The sequence below is a fragment of the Rousettus aegyptiacus genome, unplaced genomic scaffold (genome assembly GCF_014176215.1).
Source record: "Rousettus aegyptiacus isolate mRouAeg1 unplaced genomic scaffold, mRouAeg1.p scaffold_m13_p_1, whole genome shotgun sequence".
Lineage (NCBI taxonomy): Eukaryota > Metazoa > Chordata > Mammalia > Chiroptera > Pteropodidae > Rousettus > Rousettus aegyptiacus.
Window position 1 is genome coordinate 9,285,475 of NW_023416284.1, and position 12,547 is coordinate 9,298,021.

Genomic DNA, 12,547 nt, shown 5'->3' on the forward strand with positions numbered 1-12,547 from the left:
GGCTCCTTGGGGAGTCCACAGAACCTTGGGCATCCTCCATGGAGACTCTCCTAGCTGGGCGGCAGCACGTTGACCAGTGGTACGAGTGTTGGGAGTTAGGGGCTTTCCCCTAAATCCCTTTAGACATCCCTCCAGGACCCCCAAGGACATGCCTGCCCCAGCAGAGACCAGGCCAAGTTCACCCAGCTTGAATTCATCATTTTAATGTCTTTAGAGAACCTTCTAAAGGAAGAGAGGAGGAGGGTGCCTGGAGGGGGAGCAAGGGCATCGGGGTTCAGAGAGTGAGGGACAGACAGACGCTCCATGAGACAGGTTCCCCCGTGATGACAGCTTAGGAGCAGGCGCTTAGCTACCAGAAAAGGCTACCCCACCTCTGATGGGGGGCTGAAGCCCAGAGCGAGAGGGGGAGGGCCTGAGCCACGCCAAGGGGGTGTCCCGTGGTCGTCTGCCCGGAGGCCTGGCTGCTGGCTCCTCTGGGCAGCCTGCTCTGGTGTCTGCTGAGTCCTCGAGCTCGCTGATGGCAGAAACCCTGCGGGGGAAGCTGCCCACCTGAGCCAGTGAAGAGGGAGAGAGAGGATTATGGCTCCCACTGCTCGGGGCAGGTCCATGGAGGCACAGAGTGGTCCACAGGAGTACTGGCCCCCAGCCCCACCTCACCCACCCCGTGCCAGCCCTGAGGGGCTGAGGGAGGCCCAGCCCAACCTGATGTCCAGATACACCTGGGCTGCCCACCGGGCAAGGTAACGGTGTGAGCAGGATCCGGGCCCCGCGGCCCCGCCTCAGTTATAGAACACCTCGTCCTCTGAGAGGGAGCCGCTGTCCACTGAGGGGAGGGAGCCCTGCAGGCAGGCCCCACCCTTGGGCCCCGGGCCCCCTGGCAGCCGCTGCCAATGCTGCTGTTCAGGGCCGGGGGGCTGTGGGGCAGCAGCCGTGACAGGGGGCTCCTCGGGTGAGGGCCAGCCATCGGGGGAGAGGCCCGGGGAGGAGAAGTCCAGAAGACTGTCCTGAAAGTGGATGCTCTCCAGGTCTGGAAAAGCAAAGGGAGGCGAGGTGAGGGACAAGGTCCCGGACCCTGCCCCTCACCCGCTCTCGGTGTGCGAGTGAGCGCCGGGGCCAGAAGACCAGCCTCCAAGCCCTGCTTTGTCACAGTCAAGCTCTGTGACCTCAGGCAAGTCGCTGAACCTCTCTGACCGCTGTTTCTCCCGGGGGGTTACAGGAGTGGTGGTGGCAGGGAGCGGAGTTTCTCTTAAGAAGCTCCAAGTGGGAGCTTTCTGTGCTCTGAGAATTGGGACCACCAGCGTTCTTCCCAGGCCTCCCCTCCCCTCACCGTCAGAGGACGGAGGAAGTGAGAAAGGCAGCCGGTGTGCGGGCTTCGCGCGTGGCCCAGCTCAGCGAAGCCTCAGTCGCGGCCTGGGTTCTCCTAGGAAGGTGGCTGGCTGTGCTTGGTGTTCAGGGTCAGAGCCTGGCTCTTCGCATAGTAAGCCCTCAATTCGTATTATCTATTATTATTATTATTTTTCCCTTTATGCTCATGGCACTCCTGGGCGATGGGCAGGGCAAGTATCGCCCTAAAGTCGAGGGGAGGAGGGCCTTGTCTGAGGTCACAGGGCAGCTCTGCTCCACCCACCCCGCCCTGGCGCCCCCACCCAGGCAGTACCCTGCAGTTGGACCATGTCCTGGGGGATGTCCTCGGGGTGCAGCTCCTCGTCATCCAGAGAAGACCAGGCACTCAGTGTGGCCTCTGTGATGGCAAACTGCTCAGCAACCCCTATGGGGGACAGTGGGACCCAGCTCAGAGGGGGCATGGTGGTGGGGGGGGGGTGTGCACAGTGCCAGGACGGGCTGCCCCCCAACAGCCTGGGAGTTGGCTGGGCTGTCCATCCAGGCCCCGGGGATCAGAGTGCCCGCCTACTGCCCCGGCCACCCCACGCCTTGCTTTTTCCTGCCCAGACAATGCCTGGGCGGCAATGCTGTGTCCCCTCGGGACCAGAGCCCTGACCGGTCCCTGGCCCTGAGCTCCCCGTCCCCCCACTGACCCGCGGCAAAGCGGGCCTCACGCAGTTCGTCTGGCAGGCAGCAGTAATGCTCGTCCTCGTCTGGGGGCAGCTCCCAGCCGGACCGCTGGGCGCTCCAGCCCTTCCACTCGATGAGGTGGGCCACGCGGCCACGCGCCATGGCTGTGGGCTTCGTGATGTGGTCCTTGATGCTCTGCACCACCCCTGGGGACACCGAGGGCAGTCCGGTGACTGTCCTGACACAAGGCCCAGCTCAGAGTCCCACCTCCAATAACCCAAGCCCCCCAGTGGCTCAGGCCCATCCACGACTCATACGCCACGTCCATTCAATGCCTTGTACCCAGCCAAGGCCCCTTGTTCTCAAAGCCCTGTACCTACCAATGCCTTGTACCCATCTAATTCCTTAGGCCTGCCAATGCCTTGTGCCCACGCCCTGCCCCATGCCCTCCCCCAGCCCTAGGGCCGCCCTCACCCACTTGCAGGCCCCAAGCTCTCCCAGAGTCCCGCTCCCACTCAGTGGCCCTGCCCACTTCCTGCTGCTTATTCCCCAGTCCCGCCCACAGCCCATTCTCTTTCTGACCAAGTTCAGACCCAAGGATATCAGCTCGAGAGGAGCCATCCACTCAAGACCTACCAGCTCTCCCCTTTCCCAATAAGCCCAGTGCCAGCTCTGCCAAGAGTGAGATCTATGAGGGGTGCGGCAGGCAGGGAAGACTTCCTGCAAGAGGCAGACTGAAGTGGAGCTTTGGAGGCGGGTCGGGTTGGACAGATCGGGGCAAGACTGAAGGCTGTTTCAGAGATAAGATGATGAAGGCATGGAAGAGTCTGGTGTGATTCCAGGATGCTGGGACTGGGGTGGCAGAAGAGGCTGGGGTGCCCAGACGGGGCTGAGAGAGCCAAGCTGAGGGTACCAAAGTTCTCCTCATAGCAGCGGGAGCCACAGCAGGGTGGCGAGCAGTAGAGAGACAGGTGAGCTCTACTGTTTAGGAAGAGCATCCTAATCAGGGGCGTAGGGGCCAAAGGTGGAGGCAGGGGGTCACCAGGGACCCAGCAAGAGACAGGGCAAGGGCTGGGCAGCTGGGGAGGAGGACCTGAAGGAGTTCTTAGGACGAGACCACTTGGATGTGGAAGCTGACAGAGGATTTTGAGGAGTGATTCAGCATGTCCTTTAATAGTGGCAGACGACAGACCTGTGGGTCCCAGGGACCCTAAAGCCAGGATGTGAAGAACAGCAATACTTAAGAAAGATTGAGTATCCACGAAGGAAGCTAGAGACGAAACACTGGGAAAATGGGAAAGATGGGAGGTGCGCAGGAAGGGGAGAACCCCTGCCCCAAGTTGGGGAGTGTCGCCAACCAGAGGTGGTTTTCGGAAGTGGTCCAAGGGGTCCTTGAAGGGCAGGTGAGGTCGAAGGAAGGGGTTTCGGGTGGAGGGAGCAGTGTAGGCAAATGTGGGAAGAGGCTGCAGGAGGGGCCCTCATGGGGCAAGGAGGGAGTTAATGAAATGCGAGCCCAAGGCACACATATTGAGGTATTGAGCAAAGCCGGGAACAAAGGAACTGCTGAGAATGGCCCAGAAGGCCGTGCTGTGGGCCACCTGGGCGGATGCTGTGGCAGAGTCCCTCTCCTGGCCTGCACTCACACCTGCATGCTTTCTGGAGACTCGCCCTTAGCTGATAGCAGCTTCCTCAGCCAGAGATGTCAGGAGTGTGTGGGTGGGTGGCGGGGGGGGGGGGGGTGGGTAGGAGGGAAGATCCTTCCCAAGGGCCACCAGCGACTGACTGATGGAATAATATGATGTCAGCCCCCTCCCCTCAAAGAGCAGTGAATTCTGCAATGCGATTCATGGCTCAGAAAGAGGACACTTCTGCCGCCAGGTCTCTGCTCCTCCCCTGCCCTGCCCCTGCCCTGCCCCGCAGCCCTCACTCCTACAGGTGGCCCTTGAGAAAATCCTTCAGTAGATCACACACAATTCCTGCCTCTCGCTCTGCATCTAGGGAACTGACCCAAGGTGGCGTCTGTTGCAGAGAGACAGGGAGACAGACCATGCCAGGCAGACGTCTGAGAAATCGGGCCATCCCCTCAGAGCTTCTGGACGCCCCAGTGATCTAACCCTTGGGGGTGGGCGCCCTACGTCACTACTTCCTGCGGAACCCAGCTCGGAGCCTGGCACTGAGGAAATGATGACTCCACAGTGCCACAATCCTTCCAGCTACAATTCATCCTTGCACCCCTACAGCTAGTGTCCGGGGTGGACAACGCAAACTCCAGGAGAGAGCAGCTGGTACCCACCCACAAGGGACGAGGTGGCCAGGGCTGCCACATTGTAGTTGCTGGAGCAGGATCTAGAGTCGGACAGGTAGCCATTGGTGGTCTGGAAGCACCTCTGTGGGAGGGGGAGGGGTGAGCAGGTGGGGGAGACCTGCCCATCACGTCTGCCCACCCCACCATCCTCATTACCCAGCCTCCCCAGGGCCCCTGGGCGGTGGACAGGGCCAGGGTGATCCTCCCGACTGCCACGGGACCATCCCACGCCACCGTTTTCATCAGGCCCCCCCTCCCCCAGGGCTGGCAGGACTCGGTGCCCAGGCTGGGTCCAGTGGAGGGAGGGGCAGCGGTGTCAGCCGTGCCTGACCAGACTGGGGGACAGGCAAGTGCACTGACCTGCCAAGGATCCCAACAGAAATCCATCTGTTTGTCCTAAAATAAGAGAAGAGGATCAGGCGGGGCTTGGCACATTGTGCCAGCGGGTGGCATGAGTCTTAGGGTCCCGGGTGGAGGGTGGGTCAGCCCTCTGATGCTCCCTGAGGGTGGAGTCTGCCTACTCGTGAGCGGTGCCCTGGGGTCCGCTGGCATGCAGAGACAGGAGTGGGGTGGCTGGCTCCGCCAGGGGAAGCAGTGGGTGAAAGCGATGGATCACACCTGTGTTTGAGTTTCGACCCTGCCAGTTCTGCCTGGGTAGCCTCAGACTAGTGACTTAACATCTCACAACATAAGTTTCTTCCTCTGTAAAATGAGATAATGCCATTTACCTCTCGGTTGTGGTGAAACGTGAGTGACGTAATACAGGCCAAGTGCCTAGCGTAATGCTTAGCACGTGGTACGTGCTCGAAATTTTAAAAAGATAATTATATTAGGTGGTAGGCTCAAGCTACAAGCTCTGGGGCAGGGGTGGAAATTACGCGGCAGGATTCAAGGTCCCTAGCAAGATCTTGCTAATCTCTCTGGACTGAGAATTCTGTTCCTTTTACTCTCCAGTAGGGAGTGCAGGCTACTAAGGAGTCCTGGGCTGGTAAGAGAAGTTGTTATCTGCAAGCCCGAGTTAATTTGGGTGAGAAGCCCTTCAGGGTGGGGCCCTCTCTTCTAAATAAGCCTGATCCAGTTCCTGGATGCCCAGCCCATTTCACACCTCTGCCCAGCTGAATACCAAACCCTAAGGGTCCTGATCCCACAAGGAGGAGCCAAGCTTGGGGAGGGGAAGAGACTGGAATGTTTTCTGCCCCATATGGGGAGCCGGAGGGGACGGCCCAGGAGCCAGGGCAGAGGCAGGGGTGAAGGTGGGGATGAAGCATGACCAGTTACCTTGCCAGTGACATAGTCTGGAGCAATGGTGGGTGGGTGGCTCGAGGGCAAGTCCGGGCTCTGGGTGTCTGTGCCCTGAGGCATGGGGCAGTCCTTGTGGGCACTTGTGAACAGATCTGGAAATAAGAAAGACAGGAGGAACTTAGAAAAACAGACTGTCCTGCTTCCGAAGCTTGTTCCGGTCAGCCCTGGGAGGTGGGCGTTACTTTATTATTACCTGTCCTCGTTTTATATAAAACAGACTCAAACCCACACCTGGTGAGAAGTCCAGCCAGGATCTCCTCCTGCCGGGTCCCCTCCGTGGGCATCACTGGCCCATCTGCTTGTTACCCCAGTTTCACAAATTCTAGCGTTCACATTCCAGCATTTTTCTGATCCCACAGAGACCTCCAATCAATTTACCCTACTGCTTTCCACTAATAAATAAACAAACACACGGAAATATCAGAACGCGATGACTGAGGCGGGGAGTGAGTGGCCCATACGGTCACAGGGAGGACCACATCGAATCGGGTGGTCAGCGAAGGCCTCTCTGAGGAGGTGACCTTGAGCTGAGACCTGAATTCTTGGGTTGAATCGAATAGGACTTCTTCACCCCCACGGGATAACTGGAAACATCCTTATTAGTCATTTGATGAATGCATTTATTCACTCTTTGAGGCATTCAAAGGTATTAGCCGAGCACCCACTATGCGTCAGGCACGGTTCTGGGACCCAGCGACAGATAAGACAGAGATGGTTTCTGCTCGCGGAGCTGACACTCTAGTGGGGGAGACAGATCATTAACCAAACACTCACAAATGAATAAGATCTGTCGGACGGCGATAGCAGCCGTGAAGAAAAACGATGAGGGGCTGCGTGACTCGGGGGGGAGGGCGCTGGAGAGGGCGTCTCAGAGCTGAGGCCTGAGTGTCACGAAGCATCTGGGGGATCGTCATCCATCCATCCATCCATGCATCCGTCCGTCCGTCCATCCGTCCATCCATCCATGCACCCGTCCGTCCGTCCATCCATCCATCCATCCATGCACCCGTCCATCCGTCCGTCCATCCATCCATCCATCCATCCATCCATGCATCCATCCATCCATCCATCCATCCATCCATCCATCCATCCATGCATCCGTCCGTCCGTCCATCCATCCATCCATCCATGCATCCGTCCGTCCGTCCATCCATCCATCCATCCATGCATCCATCCATCCATGCATCCATCCATCCATCCATCCATTCCTTCACGCACTTGGCATCCCTCTGTTGCATGTCTACACTGTGCAAGCCCCTGGGGACTAAGACCTTGTCACTTCATCAGAGAGCCCCCTGTCTGATGGACAAAACCAGCCCCAACCCTTCCCCTTCAAACACAAGACTGACCCGGAAGAACACCAACCAGCCAAGAGCTCTTCTTTCTATACCCGCCTTTCCGGTGTGATGGCCCTGAGTTCTCACATCCATCTAGAGAGAAAGGAATCTGTTGCTCGACTTTACAGGTGAGGAAACTGAGGCACAGAGGGGAAAGCCGCGTGCCCAAGGCACGCAGTCTGTAACTGGTGGTCAGGACCTGAGCCCTGCCGGTCTGACACCGAGGCTCACTCTTTTCCAAAGCGTAGAGGAGTCGTCCATGGCAGGCTCTGGGCTGCACAGGGGAGCTGATAGGGAAGCTGGCCAGGATGGGGTGCTGGGAGGAAGGTGTCACAGTCGGGGGTGCAGCTTGCACAAAGCCATGGAGTCTGGAAGGGAGGACTGAGGAGCAGGGGCCTCTGGGCTGTTGCAGGACACTCACCCATCCTGCCCATCCAGCCCGTCCTGTCCTGGGCGCTGGCTCCCACCACTCATGGCGTGGAAGCAGGCAGGGCTTCCCGGAGGGAGCTGAGGCCAGGGAGGTCCGGGGCGGGAGGCAGGAGGCATCAGGCAAGCCCAGAGGCAGGGCGGTAAGGGAGCTGGCTGCTATGGACTTGCAGACTTGCAGAGGTGTCGACAGGGAGGTGAAGAAGTGAGCACTGGAGGGTAGTGCGGGTGCTCCACCCGACCCCCCGGATCCCTTTGGGTTGCTCTCTCCTAGTTCTGTGCACCCATAGCCTCTCCCCATGTGCTTTGCCTCCAAGGACAGCGCCCGTGACTCTTTCTAGGCAGGATATCCTCCTGAAATCACCTGAGAATTTAGAGTAGGTGCAGGACCCCAGCTCCTTGGCTTGGGGTCAGAACACTCGGAGCTTGCCTTTCATTCCAGAGCCCCCTTGTGGGATCAAGCTAAGGTCACCCCCTTGGGACACCCTTTCCTGGCTTCAGCTCTCTCTATTCTTTCATATATCAGTTGTACCCCAATCCTCATTTCAGAGTCTGCTCCAGGGGCAGCTGGATCAGGCTCTGGTGCCATACCGTCCTTTACTGCCTATGGGACCTTGAACAAGTGACTCTGCCTCTCTGAGCCTCTATTTTCCTCATTTGTAAAATGGTCAGTTGATGGAGACTGTTCTTGTCCTTCAGGAATTGTCTACCAGGATCCCAAACTGAGAACAAAGACACACAAGGGCCCATGTTTTGAAGAAAGCCACCTCCAGTGTGGCAGGGAGGGGTGCAGCTGCCCCAGCTACCCCAGCCTCAACTTCCCTTCTGACTGCGGTTACCACTTTCTCCCAACAAATGGAATGCGGGGTTTTCCAGACACTCACTTGCGGAAATTTGGGATGCATGCAAAGGAGAGGCCAGCGTCTCATCCACCCCCAGGTGGGCGTCTGGACAGCTGGGAAGAGGGGCAAATAGGATAAAGGCTCTCTTTGTGTGTGTACTGGGTCATAATGCAAAAGATAGTTATGCCTATGGGTTTTAGTCATTAAAGTTTGAGAGCCATCACTCGGAAGGGTCCAGTGTGCACAAGCCAGGGCCACCGAGGTGCAGACAGGTGGTGCTGGTTATAGGCTTTACCTAGAAACTTTGAAAGGTGCTAGAATATTTCTAAGGCTCCTGGCCATGGCATGAGGCTGTTTTAAAACTTTGCAATTGAAGACAGAGAGTAAGGGGAGCCGAACACAGAGGAAGCTGGTAGGATGTTAAAGGCCTGGAGGAGGCATGACCGGAACAAGGTCATTCGTCTAGGAGCTGGCGGTGGACTTGGAGGACTCCTGGTCCCTGGCCCCTACCCGACCCTCCTGCACCCAACCTCAGTCGAGGGGCAGGTGCCTCCGGAGAAGCTGCCTTCTCCCCCTGAGGACTTTGGCCCTGTGATGTCACAGGCTAGTTGCCATGGAGACATCAGGTAATGAACCAGCCCAGGGTGAAATCACAGGCTGCTCTTCGCCCAGCTGGGACCGTGGCCTCGTCACCACTGGCAACTGGAAAAACACAGCATTTCACGTGAGGTGGGGGCTGGGGGACTGCCTGAGGGGGGCCCCTAGCCACTGCTCCTGTGGGTGCCTCCCTCTCCCATGGGAGTGGGTGGGCTCCTCCCCCTTTCTTGGTCCCCATCTTACTCCCCTGACCTCAAGGTCAGAAGCCCCTTCTCATATCTGCTTCCTCCCCCACCTCCCTTGGCCATGGAAGTGACGGGCCTCTGGTTGCCATGGTAACCTGGAGGGGGCCATCTTGATCCTTCAAGGAGGGGTGTCACGCAGATGTCTCCTTCAGAAGACAAGCCTTCAACCGGAACTTCCCTGTTTACTAGGGATGCTTCCTGCCTCCCCATGCCAGTTCCTCAATCTGCTTTAGCGCCCGACAGTCCCTCCTGATGTCTAACCCACGCCCCTCTTGCTGCAAAGCTCCCACACTGGTTTTCTCTGCTTTTGCCTTTGGGGATTCTGCAGCATAACCGCTCAGGTTCCTCTCACCTGCTTCTGAGTCATCTCGCCCCTTTCGCTGTTCTCTGGCGCTTCACGTCCCAGCCCATCAGTCACCGTGGGTGCCATCTCCCCCCAGAGGGAGGGCAGGGAGGGCCCGCGGTGAACCTGCTTTTCCTCAGCAGCTCGGAGCGGGGGAACCTCCTTTTGAAACCACATGATAACTGAGCAGCAGCCTGTGTCCGAAACCCCTGGCGATGCGGGCCCCCGGGCAGCCTGGGGCTTCCGCTCGAGGCTTCTCAGGACCCTGCGGCCGAACACATGGTACAGTCCCTCCTGCCCTCCACTCCTTGGGTACGTAGTGCCCGGCCGTCATGTGCCCGGCTCTGGCCCTGGCTCCGAAGAGAACGCAGTGAGCAGGGCGTTCCTCTCGCAGTCCCTGCCCTGGGTTCAAACCCCAGCTTTTCACTGCCAGCTCCAGGGCTGTGGGCTTGTGACACGGCCCTTGTGCACCTCGGGGTTCTCATCTGTGAAATGAGAACAGTGCCGTCCTCTGGTAAAGGGTATCCGTGAGGGTGAGGGCCCTGCCGCAGCAAGCTCTCCGGACAAGACGTCTCCTCTGTTCCTCTCCCCTCCCAGACCTCAGATCCTCCTTCTCAACCAAGGAACATACCTCGGTCACCCCTCCTTTGATCCTGTCCTTAGGGCTGCAGCTTGCCCTAGGGCAGCGGTTCCCAACCTTTATGGCGCCTATGAGAATCTAACGCCTGCTCCTCTGAGGAGGAGCTGAGGCAGTGATGCTGGCCTCGGGGAGCGGCTGCAGATACAGATGGAGCTCCATCAGCTGCTCACCTCCTGCTGTGCGGCCCGGTTCCTAACAGGCCACGGACTGGTATCGGTCTGCGGCCCAGGGTTTGGGCACCCCTGCCCTAGGGGTTCTGCAGTGGGAGGCCACCTAGGGTGAGCCCTTGGCCTCTTTGCCTGCTGTGAGTCACTGCCATGGCAGCAGGCCATCGCTCTGAGCTTGGCGGAGGCTCAGCCTCGAGTAGGTAAAGTGCCCCCACTCCCCGGACATTCATTTATGGGTCACCAGAACCATGGCAGTAGCTACATCTGTGAGTTGGTGCAGCTCAGAGATGCTCGAAGGGGTCCCTTTCCAGGATGGAGGGTGACAACGGGCTCCTCTCTAGGAACTTCCACACACCCCGGCTCCTTTCTAGGTCCTCTGCGATCCTGTGGCCCAACTGCTCTGAAACACGCTACTCTAGCTTCACCTTCTCCAGGCAGCCTGCCTAGATTGGCCTCAGCTGTTTTAGGCTACTCCCTTACCAGCCGCCCTGATGGGCAAAGTCTGGCCTGCAGCGATTTGCTGCCACTGTTCCTTAAACACCAACTGTGCGTCAGGTACTGTCTTACGCTATTTCAACCGTGAGCTCTCATTTAACCCTCACGACAGCTCTGTTAGGCCCATTTTATAAACGGAGAAATGAAGGCTCAGAGAGGTTAAATCACTTCTGCAAGATCAGCGGCTCGTAAGTGGGGCTCACACCTAGGCCAGTCTACGACTCCAAAGTTTGGGTTCCAGCTACTAACCAATGCCGATCTCCTGAGAGGGCCATTTTTCCAAGTGCGTGTGTGCGTGTGTGTGTGTGCGTGTGCGCGCGCACGCACGCGCGTGTGTCCTGTCTCTGCCATCAGACTACTAAGGTCATGTCCCCCTCCTTGGATTGGGAGCTCTGAAAGGGTGAGGCCCCATCGACTCCTCGCTCGGTCTCCCCACAGTGCCTAGGGTAAGACTCTGCTTCCTGGTTCTGCTAAGGCCAAGGGGAGACAGGATGAGGGGGGTGGGCAGGGGGGTCATGGTCAAGGGTCCCTGGGCACTGTGGGTGGCTCTGGTCAGCCTTCTTAGGGCTTGTACCTCATCCCAGACATAATTAGATGTCTGACCTTTCAGAAGGAAGTCCTCAGTCCCCAATTTCTGCTCTTACAATCCCCTGTGGGGCCAGGAGCCTGATGGGTTGCTCTGGAGGAAAAGGCTCAGGTGGGGTGGGGGGCAGGTAGAGAGGTCCCAGTGCCGGGGGTTTGGGGCAGACACTGAGAAACCCTGGAGCTGGAGAGAAGGGGGAGCAAATATAACTCCCCTTCGCTCCACATGGATTGACAGCAAAGCCCGAACCAAATACTAACCACTTGGGTTAGTCCAGAGAGTTGCTTTTTTTAAATCACTGGCCACGAGTTCTCTCCACGTGGGGGACATGAAAAGGCCAAGAGCAGGGGTTTCGTGCTCAGGCTCTGGGGTCACGCAGACCCGGAGTCCAATCCTGCCTCTCTGTGTCCTGGCTACGTGACCTCAAGGAAGACTCTTCCTGTCTCCGAGCCCCACATTCCCCTTCCCAGGCTGGAGGAGGATCAACTAGGTCAGCAAGGTGAAGGCTCAGCCTGGCTCAGGATAAACGACCAACAAACAATAGCTTAAAAATAGATAATGAACACAAAATAGCTCCGGAAAACAGCGTTTGTTGCCTTATTCTGGTTTCAATCACTTTCCCCGTGTCCTGAGCACCTCAAGCGCCTGCCCCTCACTACTTTTCCCATGAAAAGGCTGGGGCTTGAAGCCTCTATAGCGTCCCCTTTCCCAGCCAAGAGGGTCTCGATTAGCTGTCCGCACAAAAGGGTAATAATGAAAATGAAAGTAATAGCTAACGCTTGTGAGTGCCTACTACATGCAGGTATCGGTCCAAGTGCTTTACGTGAATCAAGTCATTTAATTCCCTTCCGGCAACCCTAAAACATCGATACTTGTATTATTCCCATTTTAGAGATGAGAACACTGAGATGCATATGCAAGGTTAAGTAGCCGGCTGAGGTCACAGAGCTAGACGGCAGGGCAGGGATGCAAACCTAGGCTGGCTGGCACCAGCGTCTGCACTCCTGACCTCTCGGGCCTGGCACGGAGAAGCTAACTGCCGCCGGAGGCTGGGAGGGGGCAGCTCGCCTAGGTGCGGTGTGGACCTGGGGTTTAGGGTTTGGCAGGGGTGGCCCCAGCTGGGTGCAGGCATCAGCATGAGGCTCCAGTTCCTGGTCTAGCTTCAGGCTGTGTACCTGGCACAGGGAAGTGCTTGGAGCAAGGGGGGGGAGCTGTCATTAGTGATTTAGTGCAGGTGTGCAGACCGGGCTCT

The 12,547-nt window shown here is 58.0% G+C and overlaps 1 protein-coding gene across 2 annotated transcripts in view; it reads right to left on the minus strand.

The window, feature by feature from the left end:
- Positions 1-201: 201 nt before the first annotated feature.
- The window catches only part of FAM131C (family with sequence similarity 131 member C), a 29,580-nt gene continuing 17,234 nt past the window's right edge, over positions 202-12,547 (minus strand). The window contains exons 2-8 of one of the 2 annotated variants that reach the window (XM_036229018.1): positions 5,597-5,712; positions 4,679-4,714; positions 4,307-4,400; positions 2,037-2,219; positions 1,658-1,768; positions 733-1,027; positions 202-549 (exon numbers count right to left, since the gene is read on the minus strand). In XM_036229018.1, the coding sequence (XP_036084911.1) occupies positions 780-1,027; positions 1,658-1,768; positions 2,037-2,219; positions 4,307-4,400; positions 4,679-4,714; positions 5,597-5,712 (788 nt within the window). In that variant the 3' untranslated portion in view covers positions 202-549; positions 733-779. Of the gene's footprint in view, positions 1,028-1,657; positions 1,769-2,036; positions 2,220-4,306; positions 4,401-4,678; positions 4,715-5,596; positions 5,713-12,547 lie in introns of both variants that reach the window. The other variant, XM_016128400.2, reaches the window with a different exon arrangement.